The 14,663-nt window shown below is 43.8% G+C and overlaps 1 protein-coding gene across 1 annotated transcript in view; it reads left to right on the forward strand.

Moving 5' to 3' along the window:
* Positions 1-338: 338 nt before the first annotated feature.
* The window catches only part of srms (src-related kinase lacking C-terminal regulatory tyrosine and N-terminal myristylation sites), a 51,528-nt gene continuing 37,203 nt past the window's right edge, over positions 339-14,663 (forward strand). Inside the window, exon 1 of the mRNA XM_063030777.1 lies at positions 339-909. Within this exon, the coding sequence (XP_062886847.1) occupies positions 527-909 (383 nt within the window). The 5' untranslated portion in view covers positions 339-526. The remainder of the gene's footprint in view (positions 910-14,663) is intronic.

The following is a 14,663-nucleotide window of genomic DNA, read 5'->3' on the forward strand; positions in this document are numbered from 1 at the left end:
GTTTCGAAATACACAATATTTCGTTTTATTTCTCGGGTGTTAATAGTGCTAGCAGTGATGGGCAGCACCTTTGCCCTACTGGCGTAAATTTGAAGCGCTACTGTGCAAATTACAGGCGATACAAAATAGTCTTCCAATTTCACGTTTACCTGAGTGCACTGATTCACCTGGAGGAGGTTGTATGATGTTGAAAGACCCGAAACACCCGATGATTCCAGGAACATGACTGAAGATGTGTCCGGAAGCATCAATAGATGTATGTACACAGTGCATTTTCCACATAGCAGACGCTGACATTTGAAAACCAGTTCTACCAGTATTGTTACCGACCGCAGAAAGTTCAGAGGACCAACCCCCAAAAGTATACCAGATAAAGCCAGGAGTTAAAAACATTCCTACAGGTAGCAATCTGGGTGGATTGATCAATGTTCCAACAGCCTTTTGTTAACAGAAAATACTTAAATCGAGTTTGAGGCAGTTTCATGGAAATCGCTACAAGGCTGGTGAGTGAGAGGGTGCGTGTGTCATGGAAGAGACCTTGCGGGGCTGGCTGCCTTGTCTGCGGGCACTCTGGGATCGCATCTGGCCCGAAGCCCCAACCTCGGACGCGGTCCAAAGACCCCGACAGGTCGCTACTATCTCGGGTCCCTACCCGCAAGCTAAGGTCCCGGTGAGACCAACTCCTGCCGCACCCATTGAAGCCGGACCTATCTGCACTGCTCTGTACGATTTCGAGGCCAGAACCTCAGAGGAATTGTCACTGAAGAAGGGAGAGAAACTGAGAGTCATCCGGAATGAAGGAGACTACCTATATGCGCAAAAAAACACCGGTTCCAAAGCGGCCGCAACCCAGGGCTTGGTCCCCGCCAATTATGTGAAAATAACCAAGGAAAACCTTGCGAAACAGCCGTGAGTAATTTTGTCCAACGTGTTTTTGTGTATTGAAAAAGGATGTGTGATCTTTGAATGAAATCAGGTTATTAAGTGAGCGTTCGTGCTTTCCTTTTGGTAGAAGGAGGGCCTTGGATCCTGAGGTTTTATTTTTCTGTATTTGCTACCCGAGCCGGTATACCAATCCGGAGCCTAAGGTTTTTTTTAAATAATAATTTAGGGCAGTCTGCTGAACCATTTCATCTCTGTGGTCAACTCCACCTAATGTCTCTACATATTGCTCGGCGTGTCGGGTCTTACCTTTCATTGCAGCAGCAATAAACAGGCCTTAAAACTGTGTCGATGATCAACCTGAGTAAAATTTGTTATACTATTTTGTAAGTACAGTATGGCCAAACTTCACATGAACTCTGTTGCCTGCAACAACTCCAGGTACGACAATAGTCAGGGGTTATTGTGTGTTGGCTGCTCTACCTTCCTCCCATTCATCTGTGTCTCCTTTAGACCTATCACTGGCCCAGAACCCTGTTGCAAGTCTCTAAAATGAGAGACCTTTCTGTGCTTACCTAACTTGATCTCTTAACCATCCCTAAATAAACAGCTTCACCTTTGTCAACTGTGTCTTCAGTTGCCAAAATGAGAGTTCAGGGATTCATAAACAATCTCCTCTGAGAACATAGAGGAAAGTAATAAGGATCAGGAGTTGGCTGGTCAGAGCTGGAGACTGCTCCACCAGTCCTTGAGAATGAGAGTCTTGGGCTGTAAGTGTTTTCCCATACCCCTGGCCTCCCATATAGCTGAGATGCCTGTCAATTACTGACCAGAAATATATTCAGTGTGTCCAACTCTGTGGAGTACTTAGTTACTTAAGCCCTATCACCCCTACTGGGGCAAGGCTGTCCACAGTAGCTTGCCAGAGTCCCCCGTTCGAGCAAATCTTTTAGGTTGTCTTCAGCTGTAGCCCATCTTCCTGGTGTATCCTTCCTCTCTTAGGGATGAGGCCTTTAGAGATTTAGTTGGTGTTTCTGTAGCTCTGGGTTTTTATGGGTTGGAATTGCTGGCCCGATGCCCAACCCTCCTCCTCTCACAGCCAGTCCTGGGACCGTCCATGGTGGGAGTTATCTCTGTGGAGGAGAGAATTCCAAAGATCCATGATTCTCTAAGAGAAGAAATTCTTCCTCATCTGAAATGTTTGGACACTTATTCTGAAACCAGGTTCCTTACTTCAGAACCAGGTTTATTATTGCTGACATATCTTGGGAAAATTAGTGTTTTGTGGCAGCGATGCAGTGCAGACATAAAAATTGCAACAAGTTACAATAGTGATGTAGTATTTATGAATCAAAACAAAAACTGACAGCAGAGGGGGAAAAGCTGTTCCTAAAACATTGAGTCTGGGCTTTTAAGCTCCTGTTCATAGTAGTAATGAGAAATCATCATGTCTGAGATCATGAGCAACCTTAATGATGGAAGCCACCTACTTGAGGCCCCAACTTTTGAAGATGTCCTTAATGATGCGATGCTGTTCATTGGAGTCTCCATACCTGGCAGTAATGCAACCAGTCAGAATACTTTCTACTGTACATCTGTAGAGTCTTTGGTGACATACCAAGTCTCCTCAAATATCAATCCTAAATATTTGCACTTCTTTATCTCAAGTAGAGGAACATGTTGTTTCAAAAAAAAGCTTAGCCTACGGGAGTCATTGCAAATACCAACACCAGCCTCCAGATCTTGGAGTTATATACTTGTGTATCGAAGTTTGCTGATGATACTAAATTGAGTGGAAAAGCAAATTGTGCAGAAGATACGGAGAGTGTGCAGAGAGATATAAATAGGTTAAGTGAGTGGGCAAGTGTCTGGCAGATGCAGTACAATGTTGGAAAATGTGAGGAAGGAAAAATGAAAGAGCAGATTATTATTTAAATGACAAAAAACTGCAGCATGCTGCTGTGCAGATGGGTGGGAATACTTGTGCATGAATCACGAAAGGTTGGTTTGCAGGTGCAGCAGGCTATCAAGAAGGCAAATGAAATGTTGGCCTTCATTGCTAGAGCGATTGAGTTTAAGAGCAGAGAGGTTATGCTACAACTGTACAGGGTACTGGTGAGGCCGCAGCTGGAGTACTGCGTGCAGTTCTGGTCTCCTTACATGAGGAAGGGTATACTGGCTTTGAAGGCTGTGCAGAGAAGGATCACCAGGTTGATTCCAGAGACAAGGGGGTTAGACCATGAGGAGAGATTGAGTGGCCTGGGACTGTACTCACTGCAATTCAGAAGAATGAGAGGAGATCTTATAGAAACATATAAAATAATTAAAAGGATAGATAAGATAGAAAGTTGTTTCCACTGGTAGGTGAGATTAGAACCAGTGGACATGGCCTCAAGATTTAGGGCAGAGATGAGGAGGAACTGCTTTTCCAGAGAGTGGTGAATCTGTGGAATTCTCTGCGCAATGAAGCAGTGGAGGCTACCTCAGTAAATATATTTAAGACAAGGTTGGATAGATTTTTGTATAGCAGGGGAATTAAGGGTTATGGGGAAAGGGCAGGTAGGTGGAGATGAGTCCATGGCCAAATCAGCCATGATTTTATTGAATGGTGGAGCAGGCTCAACGGGTTAGATGGCCTACTCCTGCTCCTATTTCTTATTTCTTATGAGTTTATCCTGGGTCTCATATTTGTTAGACCTGTCTTTTAAATCTATGACGCAATCCTTGAGCCATCTAATGATGTGGACAGTTTCTAATATTAATATATTATCAATGCTTTCATCTGCATCTAATTTTATGGAGGAATATTGCAAAGATTTGTCTGGTGTTTTCCATTTTCCATAACAGTCATTCTGATTGAGGTTAGCAACTAGGCACAAGTTCTGGAAATTTCCTCTATCAAGCATGAGGCAGTATATCTCCACATAATCAGTCTGGACTAATGTTCTTGGTTGAAGAATGCTTGGATTACTCCACATTAGATGCATAAATGCATAAGAATGAATTGATGCCAAACAGATAAATTAATGCCTGCCATTTGGACGAAGTCCGTTTTTGAGCATGCTGCTCCAGAAATGTAGCAACCTCGAAATCTCTTCAAAATTAAAATCCCCTTTTAAAATTTTCCATGTAGTTTAACAAATCCATTTCAAGATGGCACTGGTGAAGCACAGCGAAGACCTGCTGGCAGCAAAAACATCTATTAACCGCTTTACTAATCACACTTTTGCCTCGAAAATGATCACTGCAATCAATAGCCTGTAACTTCCTGTTTGGAGTCGAGCTTTTGAACTGCCGGCACGACCTGGCATTTTTTGTGGTGTGAACTGAAGTCACAAAGGTGCAGGAGGGTTGCGGCACGATGTGTATGGACAAAATTGAGGTGGTGGGGCCCAGCCTGAGAGCGGGGAATGCGCCAATATTTGGCTGCTGGAGTGAACTAGGAGGCGATTCGAAGTGGCAGAACCAAGGCATGGCAGAGTTGAGCTAGTGGGGCCTGAGTCCAAGAGCAAGGAGTATCCCGTTGTTTAGCCAGTTTAAGTGCCAGGCCAGAATGAAAAGGTCAGGGTGTTGTGTCTTGGCCGGTACTCAGCTCACTGCTCCACGAGGTTTATTCATCTGCACTGAACTGAGGCTGTGGCCTGCATCTAACAGCACCTAGATCGGCTGTGATTGGCCTTACTTTCCTGAACTTTAGTTCTGAATGTTATTTGCTTATTTTTATTGTTTGCACAATTTGTTTTTTTCTGCACATCGTCTTTTTTTTTAATGGGTTCTGTTGGGTTGCTTTGTTTTGTGGCTGCCTGTAAGGAGACGAATCTCAAGGTTGCATATTGTATACATATTTTGATAATAAATGTACAGTACTTTGAACTTAGAAATCCCTTGCACTGAATTTGTTTTCAAAAATGAAATTATCATAACATTATTAGCATAACATTTAAAATTATGCCTAGTTGTGAAATTAATTTTTACCCATATAAAGCAGAACTTCAGACTATCCTTGTCACAACTATGGTTTCGGCAGCACAGCAGATACGGTAAATGCACTCATGAATATGCACGTATCAGCTAATTATTGTTTCATTGTGATGGTATTTAGCTCCATTCTTTTGCTGTCACTACATTCGGACATGGGCCAAGTGTGAAGCGAGAGACATTGAAGCAGATTGATAGTTCACAGCCTTTAATGCGAACAGAGTTAGAGGGGACAAAAAACAATAAAGACTAGGACAAATAGGGCCATTAACAAAAACTCTCAAATGGAAAACAACGCCAACACTGCGACTGAAAGGAATAACTAAATATAAAATGAATACCACTAGTCTTCAGAGTCAATTGACTCGACAATCCAATTTTTCAGGCAAAGTCAAATGCAAGCAGGCAGCGAAATGTTGCTGTGCTTTGCTCAAGTCTTGACAAGGACTACAATGAAATGAGTGGAGTTAAGTACTATCACAATGGAATAATAATTAGCTGACACGTGTATATTCATGAGTGCAATTGCCATATCTGCTGCGCTGCCGAATCCATGGTTGGAACAATACTGCTAAATAGGCCATTTGGAAATTGCAATTTAAAGTCAGCGTTAAGTATTATGAATAAAGAAGTTATCTCATTTAAAGATGCACAATCCTTTTCACTGGAAAGTGACAAAGTGACAATGTTACATTACCAATCTACGAGGATAATGTAGATGGAACAATGCAAATAATTTACAAGTAATTTGTTATCTCTAAGATCTGCTCAGGAACTAGCATTTTCACTGCAGTCATATCTCTTATATTATTGTGGAACTTTATTGGATGTGTTTATGTTACACTTCATTGAATGAATGATGATCATTAAGTTTGGGTTAGAAATTCTTTCATGAAGTGCAATTTTGTTTATCATAACAAAATGTAGTTGGTTACTTGCTGTATTGTATTCATGAAATTGGAAATTTATTCAGGATTCTCCACGTGGAGACATCTACATGTGTAATGTAGTGTCAAATGGCGTGCAACATGATTTTGTTTGACTTGGGAAAATTTGAGGTCTGGAAATAGCAAGAACCACAGAAAGAAGCAAGTTTTTAACAACTGGGCCTGCTTCTTTGTTGCAGCACAGCCTGATTAGTACTATGACTGTGGATTTTAGTTTTTGGGTTATACTACCGGATTTCTACAGCCTCCTTTTGTTATCACTCTCTTATTCCACTACAAATGTCTTTTGAAACAACTATAATCACTTCACCTCAAAGATCCCATTCATAGTTCCTAACCCCCACTTGTCCTGACCTGTTGTTTCGTAAACTTCATACTAATGACCCCCGCCACTACTGATGTCCTGATCAAACCTTCACAGTCCACCATGACTGAAGAGTGCAATTTTGGGGGAAAAAATACATTCACATGAACACGACAATGAAAATGTCAGATACAAGTGTTTCAAGACTGTTTAGAACATAGAATAATACTATTTCTTTGGCCTACAATGTCCAACTATTTAACCTACTTGAAGTTAATGTAACCCTCTCCCCCCCCCCACCCCACCACATAGCCCTCAATTTCTCTTTCATCTATATGCATATCCAAGAGTTTCTAAAATGCCCCTAATGTATCTATCTCTACCACCACTCCTGGCAGTGTGTTCCATGCACTTATCACTATCTGTACAAAGAACATACCTCAAGCATTCCCCTTATATTTTCCTCCAGTCACCTTAAAACTATGCCATTGAAACCCTGGGTTAATTACTCTATCTAAGCCTCTCATCATGACATACAACTTTATCAAGTCTACTGGCAAGGACATTGGACCCTCCTGAGTTCAGGAGTAACCCATCCCTTTTATACAGGTCATACACTCCCCAGAAGAGATTAGTTTGATCTGCAAATCTGAATCCCTGCCCTCTGCCGCACTTCTTCAGCCACACATTCATCTGTCAAATCATCTTATTCTTACCATTTCTGGTGCTTGGCACAGGTCAGGGTTGGCAGGGGGGGTGGATGGTGTGACGAAAGAGGGTTAAAAAAAGTACACATAGACTAAGATGTTAACTGTCCTGTGCTGGCACCAGTGGGATCAGCAGTTGATCTACCACCTGTCTTCAGGAGAAAGAGAGATAAGGAAGACAATGGAGCAGCATTTGGAAATGTTAATGAAGAGACGAGAGAGTTTAACGGAAGGGGACACCGGTCTGAGAACTGTCAAGATCGGCTCCTTTTTGAACCCTGAACTGTTTGAAGTGATGGACAGGCGATACCCCAGCAGGGGGATAAAAAGGGACAGGTTCGCTAAGGCAGGACACACACGACACCACGAGGTAACGAGACCCTGGAAGCGGTGCACCTCCCACAAGTCGGTGGGAGTTTTTGGAGGGCTGATCGCAGGACCAAGCCATAGACGCACAGGGTGGAAAGGTACGATCGGCAGGAACCTGGTGTGTGTCCGCCCTTGCCTGGGTGCCAGGTTCACTGCAGAGGAACGATCGTATCTGAAACGGAGGGGTCACAGTCGGTGACCTCAGAAGACATTACAAAGGGCTCGCCCAAAAGCTGACTGCGAGAGATATCAAAGGTCTGTGTGGAAGCCGTTTTGAATATTCATTCACTTTCGCCCTCTCTCTCCTCCCCCCCCCCCCCCCCCGCCGTGCACCGGCACGGCAGTGATTACTGTGAACTGAACTGAACTTTGCGTCACTTTGAAACTGGTCATTTACCCCTAGACGATGATAGAGCTTGATTGATCCTATTATCCTAGTTCTGTGTACATGTGTGTTTATCCTTGCTGAACTGTTGTATTTATTATCCTTTTGATTAGAGTACTGTGTTGCTTATTTCTTTAATAAAACTTTCTTAGTTCCAGTAATCCAGACTCCAACTGAGTGATCCATTTCTGCTGGTTTGGCAACCCAGTTACGGGGTACGTAACTTAAGTGGGGTTCTCGTCCGCGATTTTGAATGCTAAATTTGGGACGGAGTAAATCGATTGGGTTAAAATTCCCGAAAGAAAGAAAAGGCAAACAGCAGAAATGGAGATTGAGGAATCTCTAAAGGCGCCGACCATGGAGGCATTAGAGGATGCCAGGAAAGCGGAATTGGCAGCTGTGGCCAAACGGTTGAATCTTGTTAAGGGGAAGTCGACAATGAGGAGAGAGGAGATGCACAGAGCTATCGTAGAGCACTATGTATGTAAAGGTGTGTTTCCCCAAGGTGAGCTGGAGGTGGTGTCTATTGAAAAACCTGGTGGAGACGTGGTACAGGTGCAGCTTGAAAAACTGAGACTCGAGCATGAGTTCCGGGTACGGCAGCTAGAACACGAAGGGAAAGAGAAACAGTTAGAAAGGCAGGAGAAAGAGAAACAGTTAGAATGGCAGGAGAGAGAGAGAGAGAGACAGTTAGAACGAGAAGAGAGGAATAAACAGTTGGAGCGAGAAGAGAAACAGAGGGAAAGGGAATTTGAGCTGGAGAAGTTAAAGATGATGGCAGCGCAGGGGCCCATGCCGAACCAAGGTGGAGGGTTCCGGGCGACCCAGGAGGTTAGGCTGGTTCCCCCATTTGACGATACCGATGTGGATCGGTACTTTCTCCACTTCGAAAAGGTGGCTATAAGTCAGGACTGGCCGAGGGATAAGTGGGCTGTTTTGCTTCAGAGTGTACTAAAAGGGAAAGCCCAACAAGCTTACTCAGCTTTGTCCGCGGAAGATGCCCAGAGGTATGAGGTGGTGAAAGAGGCCATCCTCAGGATTTATGAGTTGGTCCCAGAGGCATACCGGCAGAGGTTCCAGAATGCGAGGAAGCAGTGGGACCCCACGTATTCAGAGTTTGCCCGTGAGATGCAGACATATTGTGAGCGTTGGTGCGCTTCGAAGGGGGTGGATGGGGATTATGACAGACTGCTACAGCTGATCCTGATTGAGCTGTTTAAAAGTTGTGTCCCTGAGGGTATGAGACCCTACCTCGATGAGAAAGAGGCAGCCACGTTAGCCGCAACTGCTAAGTTAGCGGATGAGTACGCGTTGACGCATAGAATGAAGTTTGTCCCGAGTAAAGGCCACCAGAAGGGTAGTCAGGACGGCGGGGAGAGTCCGCCAGAAAAGTCAGAAAATAAGCCGGGGACTAGTGAGAAGGATAAGGTAGACCGGGAGCAGTCTGGTAGGAAGTCTCCTGGGGTCGTCTGTTATAATTGTGGGAAAGTCGGACACTTTGCGTCCAGGTGCTTTGCCCCAAAGAAGGAGATGGGAAAAGGAAAAACGGCGATTTTGACTGGCTGTATCGAGCTGGTAAACGAACCGCTAGGAGAGGAAAGGTCTGCCAAAGTTCAGGAAGGGCGCGAGAGGTTTATCTCGGCCGGATTGGTGTCGGTGAAGGAGGGGTTAAACCCAGTTCCAGTGCGGATCTGGAGAGACACGGGAGCGTGTCAGTCATTGATATTGAAGAGTGTGTTAGAGTTTAGTTCAGAGACCCAGACTGGGGAGGTCAAGGTCAAAGGTATTGGGGAAGGGACAGAGGCAGTCCCTTTGCACCAGATACACCTACAAAGCAACTTGATCTCTGGACTAGTCACGATCGAGGTAAGGTCCGAATTACCGATGAAAGGCGTGGAAGTCTTACTCGGTAATGACCTCGCGGGGGGAATTGTGTTCCCAGCCGTGAGATTGACAAGTCAGCCTGCCAGCATTGAAGCCCCGCCCATGGACTCGCAGGTTTATCCCGTTTGTGCAGTAACTCGGCAGATGTTGAGGAAGGCTGCAGAGGTTGATATAAAATTAGCTGAGACGTTTCTGCCAGCCTTGTACGAGGAGGGGGTAGAAAGTGAAAAGAAGGAACATAATGAAACAGGAGGAAGTGGGGAAATTAAGGTAGATTTATCATTAGAAAAGAAGGACTTTATACAGGCACAGGAGCGAGACGAGGAAACAGCTCGCTGTGAAACAGAGTTAGGAAGAGAGCCAGTAGGCTATGGTGTGAAGGGGGAGGTGCTAAGGAAGGAAGGGAGACCAAGTACCGCAGATGAGGAATGGGGGATGGTGCCAAAAATCTCTGGGGATGAGATTTTTAACCTGGGCCACAAGGTACCCCTCGGTGGACATTTTGAGGTGCTGAAGGAAACAGTTGGCGGAATCATGAAAGAGGTTTACTGGCTGCACAGGAGGAAGGATGTTATTGATCATGGCAGACGCGAACTGAGACGGTCACGGGCTTTTGATATGCTAACAAACCTAGTCGGTGTTAGCGCGGAAATCAATGAAGCTAGGGTCCCCCTGATAAGAAAAAAAAACATTTTGAAAAGATGAGTATGGTATCGACCAGATGGGAGAAGGCTATTGTTTTGGCCAGCTCTGCTGATAAGGTCTCTCCCTTAATCCCCGAACAAAGCAACTCTTTAGGAGAAGTAATTAAACGGCTCGCACACGTGTGTTTGATTATCCCGAGGCGTTGCAAAGAACTGGGACGTTGGGTGGTGTTTGTCACGCTAGGTTAGCCTAGTGAACAACATCCCTATAGAATGAGTAATTCAGTGATGAAAGGGCTAACGAACACAGAAGTGTATATTGGCGACGTAATACGGCTGTCTGAAGCCAGCTTGATAGTGAACCTTGAAAAAAATGAGTTCGGCCACACGAAGGTCACTTATCTGGGAATTGTGGTAACACAGGGACAGCTGGCAGCGATGCAAGCTAAGGTGCGGGCTATCTCTGACATCCCGACCCCGACAGACAAGAGGGCCCTCAGAAGGCTCTTGGAGATGGTGGGGTACTGTCGGAAGTTTTGCAATAACTCTGCGGTTACTACCCCTCCCCCTCCTACTAAACCCTTGCGAGAGAAAACTAAGTCGGGATGGGACGACCCTTGTTATCATGGTCCGGGATGAAACCCAATGAGAGGTTACACTGATCGCAATTCATCAGTGTTTTCGGCCACTATGAAGTTTACTAAGTTGGAGCCTGGTTTAGGGGATTATTAATAACACATATAAAAGGAACAGAAAATGTGATTGCTGACTGTCTGTCAGGTGTTGACAACTTAAAATTCTCTGTATTAGCCAAATAGCTGATGAAGATGTATATTTGTGTGTATCTAATAATGTATTCATGTTTGTAATTTTTACCCCGGTAAAAATCCTTAAAGGTGAGGGGTGTGACGAAAGAGGGTTACAAAAAGTACACATAGACTAAGATGTTAACTGTCCTGTGCTGGCACCAGTGGGATCAGCAGTTGATCTACCACCTGTCTTCAGGAGAAAGAGAGATAGGGAAGACAATGGAGCAGCATTTGGAAATGTTAATGAAGAGACGAGAGAGTTTAACGGAAGGGGACACCGGTCTGAGAACTGTCAAGATCGGCTCCTTTTTGAACCCTGAACTGTTTGAAGTGTGATGGACAGGCGATACCCCAGCAGGGGGATAAAAAGGGACAGGATCACTAAGGCAGGACACACACGACACCACGAGGTAACGAGACCCTGGAAGCGGTGCGCCTCCCACAAGTCGGTGGGAGTTTTTGGAGGGCTGGTTGCGGGACCAAGCCATAGACGCACATGGTGGAAAGGTACGATCGGCGGGAACCTGGTGTGTGTCCGCCCTTGCCTGGGTGCCAGGTTCACTGCAGAGGAACGATCGCATCTGAAACGGAGGGGTTGCAGTCGGTGACCTCAGAAGACATTACAAAGGGCTCGCCCGAAAGCTGACTGCGAGGGATATCGAAGGTCTGTGTGGAAGCCGTTTTGAATATTCATTCGCTTTCGCCATCTCTCTCCTTCCCACCCCCCCCCCCCCCGTCCACCGGCACGGCAGTGATTACTGTGAAGTGAACTGAATTCAATTGAACTGAACTTTGCGTCACTTTGAAACTGGTCATTTACCCCTAGACGACGATAGACCTTGATTGATCCTATTATCCTAGTTCTGTGTACATGTGTGTTTATCCTTGCTGAACTGTTGTATTTATTATCCTTTTGATTAGAGTACTGTGTTGCTTATTTCTTTAATAAAACTTTCTTAGTTCCAGTAATCCAGACTCCAACTGAGTGATCCATTTCTGCTGGTTTGGCAACTCAGTTACGGGGTACGTAACAGTGGAAAGAGAGTAATATTTTAAGTTCATGAAAACCACAAAGGTGCTATTAAGGATATTGATAACTGACAGTGTTTGGATTTATGAAAGGGAAATCATGTTTAGAAAAATCTGCTGGAAACTCTTGAGGAACAGAGCAAAAGAAATAAGGACAAGACAGATATTGAAGGTATAGACAAGGTAAATGCAGGCTTTTTCCACTGAGGTTAGGTGGGACTACAACCAAAGATCATGGTTTAAGGGTGAAAGGTGAAAAGTTTAAGGGGAACATGAGGGGAAACTTCTTCACTCAGAGGGTCATGAGAGTGTGGAATAAGCTGCCAGCACAAGTGGTGCATGCGAGCTCAATTTCAACGCTTAAGAGAAGTTCAGATAGGTAGGTGGATAGTAGGGGTATAGAGGGCTATAGTACAGTGCAGATCAATGGGAATAGATTTTGGAATGGACTAGATGGTCTGAAGGGCCTGTCCCTGTGCTGTACTCCTCTTTGACAGTTTATGTGATGTACTTAGACTCTCAGAAGCTTTTTAAACAATGCCATATAGAACTAAGATTATAAATTGTCATGGAATGAGGATTGATTAATGGACAGAGAGCGCTGAATAAGTAAGTCAGTTTTGGATTTTCAGGTTGGTGAGGTGATGCAGCATTCATTGCTTGAAGCCCCAGCTATTCACAATCTGAAGGCTGTCCCCCTGATAATGAAGGGGGTTCATTCTTCACATATGCCCATTAGTCAGGAAATACACAAAAGTCGCTTGTTATGCCATCCAGGTTGTAATGAATACCATTAAAAAACACTTCAGACCGATAAGAAAGAATATTTACTAAAAGTGGAAAGTGAGAGGAGACTAGTTATGCTGATCTAGGATTGAATATATGTACTTACTTAAGAAGTTTATATTTAAGTGATGTTGCGGGAGCTCATTTGTATGTAGGGTAATCTACAAGTTTATAACCTGTACCAGTGAGTTGGATGAATAGGTTGTGTTCAATAGAGCCAACAACTGGGCAGAGGAGTTAGTGTGAGAAGGACATAGAGCAGTTTCAATGACATATAGATCAGTTTAGTGAAGGTTTAGCAAGCAAACTAGGAATTTTACTGCAAGAGGATTTGAGTGCAACAGGAGAGCTGGCCTGCTGCAATTAAATGGGCCATGGTACGATTGCATCTGGAATATCATGCCCAGTTCTGAGAGTAAGAAAGGATATACTTGTGAGTGCAGCAATTTTTGCTTTACTTAAGAGATTGTGACTGAAATCTGCCAATTTCTGCACCTGTAATTGCAACTTCAAAAGAATGCAGGAAACACATTGCCTGTATTCCTTCCAGTAACCATGACTCTAAACTTATGTACATGGGGCTCTCAGGATATGAGCAACATCTCACTTTGCCATAAATCCTTACCTAAGATGCATGTAGTGTACAGCTACAGACAACACATGTACATATAGTTTGTCTAATTACTTCATGAAAACTTTCTGCATTCCAGATAGGAGCACAGCCTACTTAGTAAGTTAACACTTACTCTCTAATATGTACTCTCCTATTACTTATTCCATTCTTCCTCACGAACTGTGTATCAACACTCTTTCCCACTTTATATTCCATCTGAAGTCTTCCTGCCCACTCGCTAAATGTGTATTCAGAAGAATTACAACATGTTATGGCACTTCACATCTCATTGTTCACAAATTTCTCAACATACTTGGATACATTATTCCAATGGTGTACAAATTTGAAAGGAAGATTAAAATGACAATTTAAAATACTTCCTAATCCCACTCATGTAATTACAAATTTCAATTTAAGCATATAAACAAAAGTTCATATTTTAAAATCACATATAAAGGCACACATTTAAACTTGCTGTACATACCTGGTCCCTGTGTATCAATGCAGCTGTAAAGAAGGCAAGACAGTGGCTATATTTCATTAGGAGTTTGAAGAGATTTGGTTTGTCAACTAAAACACTAAAACATCTATAGATGTACCATGGAGAGCATTCTGACAGGCTGCATCACTGTCTGGTATGGGGGGGGGGGTGGAGGGGGGAGGGGGGATGCTGCACAGGACCAAAAGAAGCAACAGAAAGTTGTAAAATTAGTCAACTCGATCTTGGGTACTAACCTCCGTAGTATCCAGACATCTTCAGGGAGCGGTGCCTCAGAAAGGCGACATCCATTATTAAGACCCCCCATCACCCATGGCATGCCCCCTTCTCATTGCTACCATTGGGATGGAGGTACAAAAGCCTGAAGACATACACGCAGCAATTCAGAACAGCTTCTTCCCCTCTGCTGTATGATTCCTAAATGGACATTGAACCCATGAATACTACATCACTTTTTTATGTATATTATTTTTATTTTTGCACTATCTTAAATCTGTTTAATGGTATATATATTTACTGTAATTGATTTACTTTTCTTCTTTCTATATTATCATGTATTGCATTGAACTGCTGCTGCTAAGTTAACAAAATTCACGACACATGCCAGTGATAAAAAAGCTGATTCTGACTCTGAAGTGCTGGAATGTGTTGAATATATACAGTAGGTACTTTTTGCACAGCTTGAGGGAAAGCAGTCCACTAATATCAGAATTTATTTACACTATTGCCAGATGCATATTGCTTTAAGAGTGTTATCAGTGATTGGGCTGCACTGTGAGCCACCTGTAACTATAGAAACCTATGACCTTAGGCCCTGTGAGACAGGA

Source organism: Mobula hypostoma, chromosome 2 (assembly GCF_963921235.1).
Source record: "Mobula hypostoma chromosome 2, sMobHyp1.1, whole genome shotgun sequence".
Classification (NCBI taxonomy): Eukaryota; Metazoa; Chordata; class Chondrichthyes; order Myliobatiformes; family Myliobatidae; genus Mobula; species Mobula hypostoma.